An 18,414-nucleotide genomic window follows, 5' to 3' on the forward strand; every position below is an offset into this window, starting at 1 on the left:
CTGAGCAGAATGAGGGTTTATTACCACAATTTATTGTTATTCTTATATTTTATCACATGTACTTTATAATTTAATCACACACAGAATTTAATTCATCATAAAAAATTATCATCATTCAGGCTTTCAGTAGTCTAAGTGCCTGTCTAACAATAAGTCTGACTTCCTTCATGCCTAATGAGTTTTGTTCAGTTTCTCTTACTCTCTTTCCCTTGCTGAATATCAAGCAAGTGATGGGATTACTAAAGAAAAGTGTGGTTTGCAGATTACTGAGAGTAGACCCTGCTTTTCTGGTTTACCTGAAACTGTCATCCTTATCCAGCTCATACAATATTATATTCTCCTGTAACAAACATTTATCAGGAATCAAATATGCACATTAATGTTGCAGTCCTTGTCTTTTGTCTCCATCTTTCTATGAACAAGTGGTAGGTATAATATGATTTATGTCATTTCCAATAGCTGTTCAGTTGGTTCATTTAAATGTAATCTGATGTCTATTTACTCACTGGCATATTTATTTTCATAAATAGGTATAATGTGCTAAAATCAAAGATAAGGTAGATACATGTTAAATCTTAATGTATTTTGCCTCCTTTGACAGTAACAATGATGGAGTTGCTTATTGAGGACATGGTAGAATACAGGGAACATCAATCTGACAGCTTTCACAGGCAATTACTTTCAATTTTCAAATACTAACATCCCAATTCAGTGATTTGACACAGATGAGGACATTTGACAGATACACTGGCATGCAGGGATTTACTTTCTTTTTGAAAAATCATCTACCTAAAATGGTGCAGTGATATCTAAATATGTTCAGTCTCTACATGAAACTAATCTCAGAGATGGATATATGAAAAGGGAAAGCTGTAAAATTTTTAAGCTTAAACTAATTTTTACAACTTTTGTTTGTATTTTTATTTAAATATAGGAAAAAACATAGTATTTGGGAACTGAAGACAGCATAAGCTTTTCTGGTTTTATATATGGGGACTTATAGTTATTTAGGGATTATAAATAAATAAATAAGCAAGCCTGATCTGACCTACAGAGTTCCTTAGACAGCTATTAGTTTGTGGGGTGGTGGTGAATGGCTGAATAGTTAAACACACAGTTCATAGAAAATTATTGAAACAAAGTATTTATTATAAATAATGGAGTCATTGATGGGATTCACTTTTTTAAAAAAATAACAAGACTTCTAGTTAAAAATCCTATGCCACATATAGGATTTTTTATTGTTCTCCCTATCTATATATAGCTTTAAAATCTGACTACTTTAGAGAATATTTATATTTGCTGTATTAGCCCCATCTGGTGAATCCTAACAGCATTGCAAACCAGACAGACTTCATGCTGAGCTCTCAGGTCCCAGCTCATAGCTGGGTAGTAGGGCACACACAGGCACCCACATCCCTCCCTTTGCTCACTGGAGCAACACCAAAAGCACCAAGGAGGAATCCTGATTAGTATATTATTAACATAGTTCCTAAGCTTCTCTTTTTCTTGTGTGGATAAATCCTACAAGTTTGAGCACTACTATCTTCATTTATATTCAGAAACAGCAACACAAAGAGAGGTATCTTCCATTTCTGTTCTGCAATGGTGTTTGAGCTGTGTGTGATGGGGTGGAATCAGCTGCTCCTGTAGACAGTTCAGCTTTAAGATTCTTTCTGAGAGAGGGCTACAGTCCACTTTGTTTAATTGCAAGAGATGTCACCCATCAGTGATCTCTTTTCAGAGCAGCTCTTAGTGGACATGGCCACGTCATATACATGCTGTAGGTGCCCCTACTTGAGCAGAGGAGTTGGATGCAATGATCTCTGGATCATTGCTTCTTTCCAGCCACAAACACTTCTGGAAGTTTACCCTTAACATTATCCTTTATATTTGTGCAATGCAAATATTGCACAACAATATATCAACTCTTTTTTGAGTAGATATCATTTTACTTACTTTCTGTAAAAATAAATTATTATAAAAGCTCTTTTAAAGTACAGGATCAGGATCATAGTTTCTAAACAAATGAAGAGGCTGCTTGCTGCTGATATATGTGTTAAGCAAACCCAGTTAGACTTTGACACCTCGTATGTCAGAATAATGCCCTCTCAGCACCTTTCTTGACTTGCTCTATGCCTAAATAGTTTTGTCCAGTTTCCCTCTTCTCCCCTTCTGCTGCATGTCTAAACCAGGGGATGGGCTGATTTTTTAAGAAAGTGTGGTTTGCAGATTATCTCCATAGAGTAAATTCTCAGAAATGAGTGATGACAGTGATTCTTTCACTGCCAGACTTAGCTAATGAAGACTTGTTGCTCTGCTAAGGTAAGATGAAATGTGACTACAGTATTTCTTTAAATCACTTCCCTTTGGAAAATTCCAATATAATCTTGTCATAAGCTTTCTAGTCAGTGTAAATTATAATTTGTTTCTCGTCTTCTTTCCTTCAGACAGCTGTGACAGGAGAGAACTGTGGGCAAAATAAAACCAGCTAGTAGTGAGACACAAGGCTTTCATGGTCTTTATTACAAACAGGTGAATGTGCTGCTGAAACATTAACTTCAAAAAGCAGCTAACAAAAACATATCTGTGTCCCTTCATTATAATGTGTTTCCTTCCAGTATTATTCTGACTTGAATGGATTATGAGCAAGTCCACAATAGTCTCATCATTATATCAACTAAGCCATATCTCCCATTCTTCAAGAATTTTCAGGCCTACTCTTGTTAATTACCTCAGAGAGTTCCTATATAGGTAGCATTTCAGTTAAAGGAGTGACAATCTCCAGTCTTTGCTATTTTGTCATAACCATAAACGTAAACTCTGGGATGTCCCAGAATGTAAATGGGAAATAAATTAGCAGTAATAAATAAAAAATCACCGTGGCTGTTCTTGCTTTATGACACAATCCAGCACAACTACAATAAGAACCTACTAAATTCCTCTTGATTAAACACTTACTCATCCTATGCTATCTTAAGCAAACAAATCAGAAATCAGACAAGTGAAAATCCAAAATATATGCCAGAATACTAATGATACACCTGAAACACTAATTATATATATACCATCAGAAGGGAAAAAGACTCATAGCAAGTTTTGTAAGCCATTTTCCAGAATATGAGGTCCTCTACCTGGATACCTCTTTCAAGGAAGGACCAGACTGCCAGGGTGTAAAGGAGCAGGTTGCTCCACAAGCCAAGAGCAAAAATAAAGCAGGCAGGGGTCATGAGCATACTGACAAGGGTGATAATCCCATGATACCTGAAAAAGATGAGAATTGGTCTGGCAATGTTTCAGCTCAGTGATGGTCACACCAAATTGTAATAAAGCGGGAGGTCCAAGGATGAGCCAAGAAGTCAGGTGAGACTCAAGGTTAGAAGTAGCAAGTACAAGGCTGAATCCAGGCACAGCTACAGCATAGCTCAGGCAAGGATCCAAGCCAAGAGCCTTTGTTTCTAGGAACTGTGCTTATTAAGAAGTAGATGCTTTGGAAATGTTCCTGAACTATGAAGGCCTTTCCAGCAGTCTTTCTTCTTAGTTTTGCTGAAGGCATAGAACAAATTGATCCCACAGATGTCCTCTTTATAAAAAATAGTACCTTCTTCATATAAAAATCTTTATCCAAAATACCTGATCTTTCCAGTACAGGCAACTACATGAACTACTTCCCTCAGTATCTGCTTAAAATCCAGGACTTACCTTATTTAAAATAAATCCAAATTTTATTTCCCACTATCAATTTTTCTGTCATGTCCTAATTGCCTAACTCAGCAGTAAAATGGCATGTGTTCAGTAATTTGAAAAATACTGTTGGATCAAGAATAAGTTATTGAAGTACAGAATAAATGCTTTGTGACATAATTTCCCATAGTATATAGCTTCCTAGATTCATTAACTGATATTTAAATTAAGATTTTAGTCTCTAGTTCTACTGTTCTGAAAGTGGCTTGAAGGACAGCTTTGTCACCAAATCTACCACACACACACAAAATAAGATATGTACCTGAAGGGAACCTACAGGAAGGCTGGAATGGGACTTTCCTAAGAGTGACCAGCAACAGGACAAGGGGAAATGATTTTAAACTGAAGGTGAATTGGTTTAGACTAAATCTCAGGAAGAAGTGCTTAGGTACGAGGGTGGTGAGACTCTGGAGTAGATTCTCCAGAGAAGTTGTGGATGCTCCTCCCTGGAAGTGTTCAAGGCCAGGTTGGATGAGGCTTTGAGCAACCTTGTCTGGCTGAGAAGCATCCCTGCCCATGGCAGGGAGGCTGGAGTAGATGATCTCTCACGAGTTCCTTCCAATCTGAACTATTTTATGATTGTAAGTGCTCTATACATACTCATACCTGCAAGTAAGTATGCAACAGCGTTTATTTAGCTCTCATATGTACTAAACCTACAACCTTTACTGCTACACTGAATCCAGTTCTGGGAATTTTAATATATACGGGGCAAAAGTATCAGGTTTATTTCCACACTTGTTGATGCCAAGCCTCTATTAAGTTATTTGTCTAGTGAAGTAATTTTATTATCACTAAGAATTTTTTCATGTCTTTCAGGGAAATCTAGGATTTTAGTCAAACCTCCTGCTCTCTGGAAAACCTTTTTCTCCAAGTTTCTTCCCTTTCTGAAACAGAATCTATTTAAACTTAAGTCTATGAGTGGAAAAAAGGTCTTACTGATAGATAATAAAAGTTACAGCTACCACCATATCTATTACTCTTCCTCAAAAGCTAACATTTATGTAACTATTCCTGATTTAAGGGGGTTCTGATGGGCAGGACATTCTAATGGCATTCTCCAAACCAGGAAACTGTATGTACTTTTTTATTGGTCCCCTGCCAGACAAAGACAGCACACATATCAGCAAACAGGGCTGTGGTCATCTTGCAATGCTCTTACAGCAAAGGACTGAACCATATCCTGGAAAGAAACACTTCAAACTCTGTGGAACACAAAGTGTCCTGTTCTGCAAAGTTTGCATAGGCATAATTCTTGCTTTGCACATATAATTTCAGCTAAGAACTATATAAATAAGCATTTATTATGGGAAACTGTAAACCATGATATAAGGTATAGAACTATAGTATCCCTTGTTCCAGTCTCAAGGGAACACTACAATGAGGACCACTTTAAAATATCAAATTGTAGTAGCTATAATCTTAACTTAGTCTATTAATTTTGCAGCAAGAAGCATGTAACAGAATTTATGATAATATTAAACAATCATTCTAGGCACTTGTTAACATTTCATTAATTCAGTCCCTCCCATGCTGATTCTCTCAGCCTATCTATGCAGCTGAGCTTTTATTAGAAAATACACTTGACATTTATTAGAAGTGGAATTTCTGACTTTTTTTAGAAAAAATATATCCTTGTTCAACAGTTTAAGTGCCTTCAGAATCTGAGATCAATGCCCCTGACAGTTTAACAGTCCCTAATACATACTTCAAGAACCCTAAACTCAGAAAAAGATGCCTACATCCTGCCCTTGGTTCACACAATTATTGCTGCCACCTACAGCTCGAAAGTACACATTTCCTGAGATCGATTTTGCTCTTTCTCAGCCTCTTGAGTACCTTTTCACAAGAAAAATATTCCTTCTAAGTGACTATTGATCCTGTTTCCAGTATGAATCACTCTTTTGTGACATTAAGATCTTATTATCACTTTGTCTTCCAGTAGGACATGAGAAAGGAGGTAACAAGACAGCCTGAGAAAAGCACGAGCTCTGCTCCTTTGGAGATCCCTTGCCAGCTTTAAATTTCATTATGGTATCACAGATTTTACATGCATAAACCCCCGCATTGAAGAAAACCAGACACATATTACCACACCTTTTTACTCACATCACTCTTCTGTAGTCTGCTGTTTAGGTAATTTCTGTTGCTGCTGTTTTGTTTTCCTCAAGTAAACCCTGAAGCACTGAGATAACAACATGACAAATCTGTGTCAGAACTCAAGCCGAATTAATTTTAAAGCAATGTTATAAAAGTATTAGGGTTACAACACCAAGCACTCAGAAGTTAGTTAAATGCTGGAATAAGAATCTTCTATGCAAATGTAATTCAATTTCTTTGTGGCTTATAAAAATGTTTTAAAATGTCTTACTCAGCAGCACAGAAGAAGCCTTTGATGGAGTCAAGAATAAAACATTTTCCTGAGTGTTATTTCAATACTGTGAACATTTAAATAACATTGGTCCAGCCATCTTTTACTTTGTTCTTCCTCAATATTCTTTCATATAAAAAGTAGTTCTATGAAACTATGTAATTAGAGACTCTATTACAATTCAAATGTCTGTGGGGAACAACTGTGAGACTAATGCTTAGGAAATCAGAAAAAGCAACATTGAGGCCCAATCTTGCTGCAGACAGTGCAGCAATGGATCTAACTTTCAAGCACATGTTGTTGGTGTGGAGCAGCTTCAGCTTAAAGTAGAGCTGGTTCTTTAATCTTTGATTAATATTTGAATTTTCTGATAGCAAAAGTTGCTCAGATTCTCATGAGAATGGCAAACAAATACCTGCTTGGACTTTGAATTTGGAATTAGAATTGAATATTGTCATTGTTGGGTTCCAGTTACCTTTGCATTTACAGTAATGTTTGAAGTAGTAAATCTGACTGAGTAAACTGCACTTGCCCCATATTATTTAATATAATTCAAAAAAGATTAAATCCCATGCAACTATCCCTCAGGCACTGCCTACAGCGGTTGTTAAAGAAAATGGAAAAGGTTTTTTTTACTTTTTCAGCCAATTCAACCAAAGTTAAGAGAGGAAAACGGATCAGGGATATTAAGGTCTGCAGAAACCAACAGGTGGGCAGCAGAGATGTGTGCTCCTGTTGTGCCTTCTGAAGGAAGGGGTAGGGAAAATCCAGCTTCATCCTCCCTGTTTGGCTGGCCTAGCATCCAGGAGGCAGCAGGTAGTTCTCCAGCCCCAGCATGGACTGCCCCTTGCCCAGGCAGAACGGGAAAGGAAGGCAGATGAAGGACAGATGGGTTTCAGGCAACGAAGAGAGGGGTCAGGGTCACCTAGGGTAGATGGGAGGGGAAAAGTGTGTGGCAACATAGGACTTGAAAATTGAATCAGTCTTCAGCATTTCCCCCATTAATATAATTTTTTTTTTTTAAATATGGTAGTTAACTCTTGGTTGAAAAACTGGAACTATTTTCCGCAGGCTTTCTCCCTGAACTAACTCGGATAGAAACCAGTCCAGGAACCAGACATTTTGGCCTAAAACTGAAACAATACAAAACCAGGATCAGTTAAAACAGAGTAGCCATAGGAACAAAGTGCCTGCCTGCATGAGACCTCACTGCTTAAGAATACACATAATGGACAAGGAATGAATAAAATATTTGTTCTACACACACACAAATAGAGTAACAAGGGTTAAGCAAAGCTGGGAAAACTTAGGTGGTTTGCTACAAGATTACTTTCTCCTAGCACTTGCCAAACAACTTCAATAAAAGAAGCCAGTCTGGTTTTGAAGGCTGCCCTTTGAAAGCTGAGTAACATGATCATAAAAGAAATAATGACATGACTGCTACACTAGACAGTATGAAGGTGCATGATCCTGCAGACATGCAAAACCTTCCGTAGGTCCTTACATGCTTAAAATGATTTGTATCTCAAGTCTGAATCCACATTAATCAAGAGATTAGAAAATACTTTCTTAAGGAAAAAAATAGGAAACAAAATTCTTGGCCATATTTCCACAAATTTTAATAGTTTAGCAGTTCTCTAAAATATAGAGGTTTTTTTTATGCCAGTAAAAGTTAGAAAAATTTTGGTTAATGGAATGTGAATGTAAGAGTTTCATCCTAAAACGTATGTCCTACAGAATTTATACCATACCAGAGCTGTTTTTAATCTAAGAAAAACATTAAATCTACATTGTTATGCTTGAGAATACCTGCCACACTCTATTAGGCTAGTGCTAAAAAGCCACTAAGCTGCTTTATGAAAGCAGACAACCAAAGCAGCTATAGGAACACTCAAATCATAGTCACTGTAGAAGAAAAGGGCACATCATACTGAAAAAAAGGATTCTGGTGCATTTTATTTTCTAAAAAGTAGTGTGTTTGAAAGGAAAAGAAACACATTGGGCAGCAGCACAAAATCAGACTTGAAAGTACAGAAAACAGCCAGCCAATGTGAACACCAGAAAGGTGACCCAGAAAGTACAGAACTTTCTAGGCTGAGCTTTGGCTGAAATCCAGCTTTTTCAGTGACTTAGAACTGTGAGCAAATAACCTCACCCTTACATGATTTCTCCCGTGTACTGAGCAGCAGCAGCTCATCTATGTACCCTATTTTGCTATAGTTGACACTACAATTAATTTTTCTTTCTAATTGAAATAACCTGCAGGACTCTGTATTTTGGTCAGCTGCTTGGGTCAGAGCAGCAACACCACCATTTAGAAGGGCAGAGTCCTGTAAGTCATTGCACTAACACAGATACTGATCCAGATACTGCAGGAACTGCAATGAAACAAGCTGTAATTTTAACTCTTTGATGTCTTACACACACAGTTAATTTATCTTCTTGTCAGATATAGAAAACTACAGAAAACTCACAGAAAAACAAGACTCAGAAGCAACAAAATGAAACCTGTAGGCCCTGATTCAATCAGATTCACTTGTCTAGTGCAGGAGAATGGGTGATAAGACTATTAAATTCAGCATTAGAAACTTTGGTTAATTGCATTTATGGACCTAAGTACTGTAATACCTAGTTCACAGGACACGCTGCAGAGTATAATTTAGAATGCTTAGGTGGGGGAGAAAGGCAGGTTAGGCATGCAAAAATTCCATGACTGAAAATAGTGTCAGGTGTTTCAACTAGGTAGCTTCTAGGGTACATCTAAGAGCCACCAGAAAATGCCAAGAAGTTGCACTTACAATGAATTTTTGATAGAGAAACAACAACCTTTTCATTCCTTTAAGAAACAAATATTCTTTGGGGTAGGGAAATTGTCTAGATTCATGCTTACATCAGTGTGCAGCAGAAACATACAGCTTGACTTGGTATTTATATCCCAGAAAGTGGATCATCTCCAAGGAGAAAGTTTTAGAAGCTTGCTCTGGAACACGAGATGTAGATCATTCTCCCGAGACACAGAAAACCTTCATTTAGCTCCTTGCTCCCATCAGGTCGTTCAGAATGTAAAAATAACTCTCCTGCTAAACGCAGTAATCACAGAGCTACTGGGTATAATGAGACATGTACTTATCAAAGCCTTTATGCAAGATGTATAAACCTATCTTTACGTCTGCAGATCTCCCCTCTGAACATCAGCCGAGATATCCCACAGATCAGACGGCAAAGGCCACATCCAGACTGAGAATCCCAGCTGCTTTCAGGCTGCTAACCAACTGACCAGCATGGGCATCCGTCTCATGTCTACTATTAGCACTTAAATCCCTTCGTAACTGCATAGCTATGTAGGTCTTCTGAGCTCCTTGGATTTGATCCCTTAACTCCTTTTTATCCTGAACAGACCTGCAGACAAAACGACATGGGTTTCTTCCATTCGCAGCCTACTTGCCCTGTAAAAAAGCCATTTTGTTTTCCCTGATTAGGCGAAACACTTTCCCACAGCATCCCTAAGCCGTGATTCATCCAGCTACGCCTGGCAAACCAGACGGGTCGAGCCCGGCGAGAAGGGCAGGGGCACGGTGCCCGGTGCCCGGCCCTCCCGCAGCCTCCCCAGCCCGGCCCGAGGGGGAAGCGGAGCCGCAGCCACCTGCACAACCGGCCGGCGGGGAGCCGCCCGGCGCCACTGACCCGCCCGGGGCTGGGAGAAGACGGCCCGGCCACTGCGGAGACATGAGCCGACTCCCGACCCCACACCCCAACTCTGGACCCGGCCCCCGGGGGGGGGGAGGGGGGGGGGGGGGGGGAGGCACGGACGGCGCGGGTAGCCCAGCGCTTTCTAGGCCCTTCTCAGCTGCACAGCGAGGAGCGCCGCGGGAGGGAAGGATGAACGGGAAGAGGGAAGCGGACGGGGGGGGGAGGAGCAGACGGGAGATTTGAGTCGCCCCGGCCCCGCCCGCTTCTAGGACGTTCCGGCAGGCGCAGGGCGGTGAATGCCGGCACCGGCCCCTTACGCAACACCCCGGGACCCCTCCCCGCAGCCCCGCGTTCCCACCCGCCACCCCCGGGAGGGCACTGCGCATGCTCCCCGGCCCAGCCGGCGGTTGGACACACACGGAGCCAGCGCGCTCCTTCAGCTGCCACCGGCGCATGCGCAGAAAGCCCCTCCCCCGCCCCCCATCCCCCTCTGTCCCGGCCAGGCGCGGGCTCTGAAGGGCACCGCCCACGGGCGGATACTATTGGCTGGGACAGGCTCGGCCCCGCCCCTTACCCGCGCGGACGGGAGTCCCCGCCTCTCCCCCCCCGCCCCCTCCCCCCGGCGCCCCCTCCCCATGGCTGTCAGTGAAGGTTCCCGATGGTTCTGGAAGGAGGCGGTGCCGGGAGTATATAAACCCAGCGAGCGGCGGGGAGCGCGCATTAGTGGAGGCAGAGCGCTGCGGCCGGACCGTGTCTGCAGTTTCAGTGAGGAGTCAGGCAGCCCTTTCCTCTGCAAAGGTGAGTGGTGGGGGCCGGTTAAGCCCAAAGGATGGACCTTTGGAGGGAGCGTTTTCCTTTCCTAACCGGGGGGATGGGGGATGCCTCTGGGGAGTTTTGGGGGGACGGGGAGGGGGTTATGGAGGGTGAGGTGGGGGGGATCCAGGGAGCCGCGTGGTGGAGGACGTGCTTTCTAGTTTTTTTTTTTTAACTGTCCTGAAGGTGAGATTTTGGAGGATGTATTAGATGCAAAGGTGAAAAGGGGTAGCCGAGATTCTAAAGGTTACGTGTATAGTTTATTTCCGTATTTCTGCAAAGAAAGATGGTGGACGGGAAGCAGGGGCACCTTCTCGGGGAGAGATCTGGTAATACAGGCAGGGGAAGGAGCGGAGAGGGCTGTTTGTTACCCGGGGGTGTAGTATGAGAGTGGGTTCTGCCCGAAAGGGGCTCGGCTCAGCTTCACTGCGGAGGGGTCGGTACGGGAGCGGGAAGGAAGGACGCTGAGGGAGGCTTCCTCTTAATGAATGGGCGCTCGGCCATGAGCGCAAGATGGAGGGGGCGGCAGGCGGTGGTGAGGGGGAAGGAGGCCAAGGCTAGCGGAAGAAGGAAGGGAGCTGTACGGCAATGCGCCCTTCTCCCGGGGCTGGGGGGTGGGTGGGAGCTGCGGGGGGAGGGCGGGCGGGGGTGGGGGGAAGGCTCTGGCAGTTTCTAGAACCTTTCAGCGTTCCGCCCGCGGCCTGCAGGGGGCGCTGCGCAGAGGCTGCAGCCACCCGCGCGCTCCTCCGCGTGGCGCCGCGAGGGGTGGGTCAGAGCCGCGGGTGCGGAGGGGCCCGGGAGGGGCTGATCCCGGAGGGGAGTTGGCTGTGTCGGTTTTAAACCGTATTGAAGCGGTTGGAGAAGTTTGGTTTCAGGAGTTAAATCCGTTATTTTAAAGGTTGAACCGTCCAGAAAGTTACCTTAGGCAGCAGATAAAGTTCGGATCTCGGTGTAGGACAGAGTAGGGAGTTCGACTGGACCGTGTGAGTATAGAAGTTGCAGTTGTGGTTAGTGGCTGCGTCTGAAGTTCACAGTTGTTAAAATGCCGTGGGTGTGAGTGTTGCAAAGGGATTTTAGTCTGAGAATCGACTAGAGTAACGCAACCGAACTCGCCAGTCCCGGGCCAAGTTCTCGGTTGCGTTTTTCTACTCCACAATGTGTAGTTGGTGATCGAGGAGTCGTACAACAGTTTGTAGAGCGATGGGAGGGGAGAGGAAGAGTTCCGTTGTCCTAAGTGGTGCGAACTAAAGTGAACGTGATGCGAGTCTGTAGTTAGTCTCGTATCTCGTTAACGTATTAAAATTCCCGAATTGGTACGTGCAGGAAATAAGGTCCGGGTTTGATCAGTCTTACTGTGTGCGGTATTTAAATCTTTGTAGTTAATTCACTGTATTACAGTGCCGTTTTCACCGTCTGTGGAACGGTGACTGTACCACAGCACTTGGGGTGGGATTTCAGTTTTCTCTGTCTCTACAGATGCCGGAAGCTGTGCAAACTCAGGACCAACCAATGGAGGAGGAGGTGGAGACCTTCGCCTTCCAGGCTGAGATTGCTCAGTTGATGTCTCTGATCATCAACACTTTCTACTCCAATAAGGAAATCTTTCTGAGGGAGCTGATTTCCAATTCATCTGATGTAAGTACCATAACTTCAGTTTGTGTCCATAGGACTAGTGAAATTTTGATTATTAGTTAACGAATGTTTAAACTTGCCTGCTCTCTCTCTTACAGGCTCTAGACAAAATAAGATACGAGAGCTTGACTGACCCAAGCAAGCTGGATTCTGGAAAAGATCTGAAAATTAACCTGCTTCCAAACAAGCACGATCGCACTCTGACCATTGTGGATACCGGCATAGGGATGACCAAAGCAGATCTGGTTAACAACCTTGGTACTATTGCCAAGTCTGGTACCAAGGCTTTCATGGAAGCACTGCAGGCAGGGGCTGATATATCCATGATTGGTCAGTTTGGTGTCGGTTTCTACTCTGCCTACCTGGTTGCAGAAAAAGTGACAGTGATCACTAAGCACAATGATGATGAGCAGTATGCCTGGGAGTCATCAGCTGGAGGATCTTTCACTGTCAGGCTTGATAATGGTGAGTAGTAGATGTTCCTGCTTGTGTAGTCTATAAAGATGTTTATAAAGCTTTCAAATAACTTGCTTTGCATATAGGAAAAGACAAAACAACATGGGTAGAGGTGGTTGTGTTAGGTTGACCACAGCCATGGTTGTGGCCATGCCAGTCACAGCAGCTGTTCATACAGGGTAAGGTAAAGCCTAAGACAAACATAAGTGCATAATTGTGAGGACAGATGTCAAAGCTTGCCCATGGAAATACTTTGTAGACTCCAACAGAAACTGTATACAGGAAGTTGGAACCTGAGAAGTGAACAGACTGTCAGTGAAAAATGAAACATTTATTTAAAATAAATGCTAGTAACAGCAAACTTTCAAGTTTTTTTAGAGTATGCAAAAGTTGAAGTTCTCTCAGTGTGAAGAAACCATTGAGTGAGGTTTTTAAGGAAGCCATGTTTTACAACTTGTCAAAGTCTAGTCTGTTCCTGCAGTAGTAAAACGTGTAAATTCCATTCCAGGTGAACCCTTGGGCCGTGGAACAAAAGTCATCCTGCATCTTAAAGAAGATCAGACTGAGTACCTGGAAGAACGACGAATCAAGGAAATTGTGAAGAAGCATTCTCAGTTCATTGGCTACCCTATTACACTCTTTGTATGTATTATGCTTGAAAAACTAAATAGTACACTATTGCCACCATGAGACAAGTGAATTAGTAGTACTTAATAGTAATCCATGCCAATTTTTTTGTAAATAAAATTGGTTACCAATGTTACATAGATACAGCTTTTCTGAAATGCGGTTTGTTGATCAGAATGTTGTTTTACAAACTAAACACTTGCTTTACCAAGCTAACTGTATTTTAGTCTACAAACCATAGACAAACTGTCTTGATGTGGTGTTAGTAGAAAGTGTAATGAAACCAGAAGACTTTAGCACATGAACACATGGAAACGAAATGCCACTCATACCTCAGCAAAGAATTCAAGTCTTTGAGCCTAGGAGGAAAACCTAAAAACATTTTAATGTGTTTTATAACTTCATGAGACTGCAAGGGATGTGTTAAAGCTGTTTATTCAACTTTGGAATTTGTTTCTTCAGGTGGAGAAGGAACGTGATAAGGAGGTGAGCGATGATGAGGCTGAGGAAAAGGAAGAGGAAAAAGAAGATAAGGATGAAAAGACAGAAGATAAGCCAGAGATAGAGGATGTTGGTTCTGATGAAGAAGAAGAAAAGAAGGATGGAGACAAGAAGAAGAAGAAGAAGATTAAGGAGAAGTACATTGATGAGGAAGAGCTCAACAAGACCAAGCCCATTTGGACCAGGAATCCAGATGACATAACCAATGAGGAATATGGTGAATTCTACAAGAGTCTAACAAATGACTGGGAAGACCACCTGGCTGTCAAAGTAAGTCCTTCTTCAGGCACAGTTACATTGTCCACTAGGTAGAGCTGGAAGCTTGCTAACTGTGCTACTGAGTTCTGACACATGGCATCAGATTGTAGTTCTGCTAAGTTGTTCAGTGTTATGGAGTGATAACTGCTCCAGACACGTAGAGTGAGGGTGACATTTTGGGCTGCAGTTATTTTGGCCGTATTAAAGCTACGGTTAACTGAGAGAAACTCCAGGTACCCTCACAGTTGGTAGAGCAGTTCTTCAATTGGACTCTTAAAAAAAATTCAGATAAACATAAGTTGTTCAGATTTGTATCTTTGTTTTGGGAATGTCTTGTAGCTAAAGCAGGTGAGATGCAGTGGTCTGAGTTTCTGTAGTGGGGAGTGCTCTAGAGGCATATGTGCTTTATGGAGCTCATTAGAAAATACAGGGAGCTGGAAATGTGTCTTGGGAATAGGATTGCTTGTCTGGTGATGACTGAACTCAAGTTAGAGTGTTTGTTTCCTGTGCTGCTTCTGATATTTCAAATGGTTCTGGTTTGCCTTCTGGATGTTAAGAGATGTTAGTTAATTAGTGAACTGAGACCTGCAAGCTGACTAATGTTACTGCCTTGTTTTCTTCAGCATTTCTCTGTGGAAGGGCAGCTGGAATTCAGAGCTCTCCTGTTTGTCCCACGGCGTGCACCCTTTGATCTGTTTGAAAACAGGAGGAAGAAGAACAACATCAAGCTGTATGTGCGCAGAGTTTTCATTATGGACAACTGTGAGGAACTGATCCCTGAGTACCTGAGTAAGTATCTTTTCCATGAAACTGCTATCAAATTTTGTAATTCCTCTTAAGAAATCTGAGAGGAGGCAAACAAGCTTATTATTTGCCTTGGCATGTGAAAGAACTGGCCGGTTTTATGTGGTCTAGAATTCTGTAGAAACCCATTCATAACTCTGGAAAAGGCAAAGCTGCTTAGGTGATAGGCTGGTAATCTTGTCTGAGGCCTGCAAAGCTTAATTCTTAATAAATCTCTTCCAGATTTCATGAGGGGTGTGGTAGACTCTGAGGATTTACCCCTGAACATTTCTCGTGAAATGCTGCAGCAAAGCAAGATCCTGAAAGTGATCCGGAAGAACTTGGTGAAGAAGTGCCTGGAACTTTTCACTGAGTTGGCTGAAGACAAAGAAAACTACAAGAAGTTCTATGAGCAGTTCTCCAAGAACATCAAGGTTTGTCTCTTTGCGTGCCTAGTGTTGACAGCAGAAGCTAGAGCTTGTTCCTGTGCCTGAAATACTGAACTACAACTGTTCAGTACTTGGGTAAAGGAATCACTTAAGTGTATTTTTTTTACTTTGCTTTTGTAGCTTGGCATCCATGAAGACTCCCAGAACCGTAAGAAGCTCTCAGAACTGCTGAGGTACTACACATCTGCATCTGGTGATGAAATGGTTTCTCTGAAGGACTACTGCACTCGGATGAAGGACAACCAGAAGCACGTTTACTATATCACTGGTGAGTTGCTAACACAAACAGGCTGTAAATCCAGGTATATAGGAATATCTTTTTTAGGGGTTAGAAAGTTGAAAATAACCATGGAAGTTGTCTTGGTGAACTTAAACAGACAAATGGAACTGTATGGAGGATATGCATATCATATTTGTTAGAAGTTACTATCCCCTAATTGAGTACTACATCCATGAGGAGAGCAGAATTAGGTAGAGATTGTTGTACCTAACAAACAGTGCCCCTTGTGTAGCTAGGTTAGCCACCATTTGGGTATCAGGTACACGAAGGCTTTATTCAAAAGGTGTAAATGCTTAACAGTGCTGAGATCCCTTCCTTATCAAGAAAGGGAAACGTCTTATGTAGCATTACAGGAAATGTAAATTCACTTAAAAACCAGTGAAGCATTAGGAGTTGCAGTGCAAGTTGGGAAGACTTGCTTTGCTTTAGGCCAGCAGTAGGTTGTCTCATTTGGCTCTGTGGCCTTCTAAGGATATTCTACATCACTACCTAATCTCTTCATAAAATATACTGAAAACAGTGCTGTGCTATGGTTTTGAGGCTCAAACCATACCTGTGATCCTTGTTTCTTGCAGGTGAAACAAAAGATCAGGTGGCCAACTCTGCTTTTGTGGAGCGTCTGCGCAAACATGGCCTGGAAGTGATCTACATGATTGAGCCTATTGATGAGTACTGTGTGCAGCAGCTGAAGGAATTTGAAGGCAAGACCTTGGTTTCTGTAACAAAAGAGGGTTTGGAGCTTCCAGAAGATGAGGAAGAGAAAAAGAAACAGGAGGAGAAGAAAGCCAAGTTTGAGAATCTGTGCAAAATCATGAAAGACATCCTTGAGAAGAAAGTAGAAAAGGTAATTGGGAGTACTGTCTCTGTATAGTGAGTTTAATGGTCCAAAATAAAATGCATACAGAGCAGGCTCAGATCACTTACGTTAGGGACAGTCTGTGCAAGATGAAGCTTTTATAGATAACAGGTGTCAGTTTTCTTCTAATGTGAAGATGGGTGGTTCTGTTCAGTTGGTATTGCAAATTAAGCCCTATTTCATGAGTCTTAAATTTTCCATGACATGGAAGCAGCTTTTCAAAGTTAAGCCCTAGTTAAATCTGCAAGGATGGTAAATGAAACATAAATGTTAAAAAGTTAAAATACACTCCTGCTTTTCATTAATTTCTTCAGGTGGTTGTCTCCAATCGTCTGGTTACTTCCCCATGCTGTATTGTAACAAGTACCTATGGCTGGACTGCCAATATGGAGAGGATCATGAAAGCACAGGCACTGAGAGACAACTCCACAATGGGATACATGGCAGCAAAGAAACATCTGGAGATTAATCCTGATCATTCCATCATCGAAACACTGAGGCAGAAAGCAGAGGCTGATAAGAATGACAAGTCTGTGAAGGATCTTGTCATCTTGCTGTATGAGACAGCACTCCTGTCCTCTGGCTTCAGTTTAGAAGATCCTCAGACACACGCCAACCGCATCTACAGAATGATCAAACTTGGCTTGGGTAAGTGAGGAGTCCTCTCTGTATTAAACTCTGTGTGCTGACATGTCCCATGCAGGCTGCTGAGTGTCTGGAGATGACCTTGATGTTTCTTTGTACTTCTGGGAAAGGGGAAAACTCAGATCAGTTTCAAGTGTTAGCAGGAGAATAAAGCTTGGAGTTGTCATGGGGCATTAATGGTTGTTGTGTTTCCTGAACAGGCATTGATGAAGATGATACTGCTGCAGAAGAAGCTAGTCCAGCAGTTACTGAGGAGATGCCACCTCTTGAAGGAGATGATGACACATCACGCATGGAAGAGGTGGATTAAAACAGTTTACAGGAACTCATGAATGTTTCCTTGGCTAATACGAATAAGTTATATTTTGTATATTATGAATGTTACCTGCCAAAAAAAAAAATCTTTGACACTTTGTCTGCATTCCCTCTTTATATTTATTTTCAAAGATGTTATACCTTTATTTTTGTTACATTGCTTTTTCAGCTGATGTGAGATACAAATGCCATTGAGGGAATATTTTCTTTAACACTGTACAACCCTAAACAGGCAAGTAAGGAGTAGTTATTTCTGTCTGTATTAGCTGGTTGCAGGTGGCAGGGCTTTTGACTTATTCTTAATTGCCAGAAATGTGGAAAGAAGTAAAAAAGATGGTATAACATCAGGAGGTTCCAAGTTTGTTTAGAGTTCTACAGCTCTTCAGTTCTAAATATATCAAACATGCAGTACCTAGTAACTAGGTATCTAGAAGAGCTGAAACACCTGGGGAAGCTTTAACCCTTTTGCTCCTAACAAGGTCTTGATGTTTAAAGTTGTTTTTTATACTGTTTAAGGATTCTGGATTGCACTCTACCATAGAATAGAATCCACTGTAAATCTCTATTGTGACTTATGCAACTCTGCATGTACAGTTCAAACCTAGAACTGTAAGAATAAAAGTGTTAAGAATGAAGTGGTGTCACTGACTTGTCTGTTACAGTTCCCACACTTTAGATCTCTCAGTGTGAGCTGCTGAATGTTCTGTTGACAAAGCTGCTCCCAAAGCAGCAAGCCTGGTAACTGATGAGTTGTGCATGTGCAGTTAGGTAGTCAGCAGCACATCACCAGACTGGCTTTAAGGAAACTGCAGGTTGTTAAAAGCCAACTCCAGCAAGCTGCCCCTGCCTGCCAAGCACTTCCCTGCAGATCAGAATTATTCATTGAGTTTAAACACGTAATTGGCATTAACAACAATCTTGATTTAAATAAATTCCACTAAGGGAGGACATGTAGGGGCAAGCATCATCTTGCTCTTTTTTCTGCTACGTTTAG

At 42.0% G+C, this 18,414-nt stretch overlaps 1 protein-coding gene and 1 long non-coding RNA gene across 4 annotated transcripts; one reads left to right on the plus strand and one right to left on the minus strand.

The window, feature by feature from the left end:
• LOC139796949 (uncharacterized) lies at positions 1 to 9,879 on the minus strand. Of its 3 annotated transcripts, XR_011726218.1 has the most exons (4): positions 9,759 to 9,835; positions 9,006 to 9,192; positions 5,842 to 5,929; positions 1 to 3,264 (listed from the first exon to the last, which is right to left on the minus strand). It is a non-coding gene; the product is annotated as an uncharacterized lncRNA (long non-coding RNA). The 3 variants fall into 3 exon arrangements; XR_011726217.1 differs by having other exon boundaries at positions 5,854 to 5,929; positions 9,006 to 9,879; XR_011726216.1 differs by having other exon boundaries at positions 9,006 to 9,877.
• A 355-nt stretch (positions 9,880 to 10,234) lies between these two features.
• On the plus strand, positions 10,235 to 18,055 carry HSP90AA1 (heat shock protein 90 alpha family class A member 1). Its single transcript, XM_071745569.1, has 11 exons — positions 10,235 to 10,603; positions 12,095 to 12,253; positions 12,349 to 12,715; positions 13,215 to 13,348; positions 13,796 to 14,104; positions 14,716 to 14,881; positions 15,119 to 15,309; positions 15,445 to 15,592; positions 16,180 to 16,448; positions 16,775 to 17,108; positions 17,306 to 18,055. Exons 2-11 carry the CDS (start codon positions 12,095 to 12,097, stop codon positions 17,413 to 17,415), a joined length of 2,187 nt encoding a protein of 728 aa, XP_071601670.1. The 5' UTR covers positions 10,235 to 10,603; the 3' UTR covers positions 17,416 to 18,055.
• The last annotated feature ends 359 nt before the right edge of the window (positions 18,056 to 18,414 follow it).

The sequence above is a fragment of the Heliangelus exortis genome, chromosome 5 (assembly GCF_036169615.1).
Source record: "Heliangelus exortis chromosome 5, bHelExo1.hap1, whole genome shotgun sequence".
NCBI classification, from domain to species: Eukaryota; Metazoa; Chordata; class Aves; order Apodiformes; family Trochilidae; genus Heliangelus; species Heliangelus exortis.

Coding starts and splice junctions, on each gene's coding strand:
- HSP90AA1 (XM_071745569.1), top strand. CDS start 12,095: ATGCCGGAAGCTGTGCAAACTCAGGACCAACCAATGGAGGAGGAGGTG. Junction 12,254..12,348: donor TGATTTCCAATTCATCTGAT/GTAAGTACCATA, acceptor TCTCTCTTACAG/GCTCTAGACAAAATAAGATA. Junction 12,716..13,214: donor CACTGTCAGGCTTGATAATG/GTGAGTAGTAGA, acceptor ATTCCATTCCAG/GTGAACCCTTGGGCCGTGGA.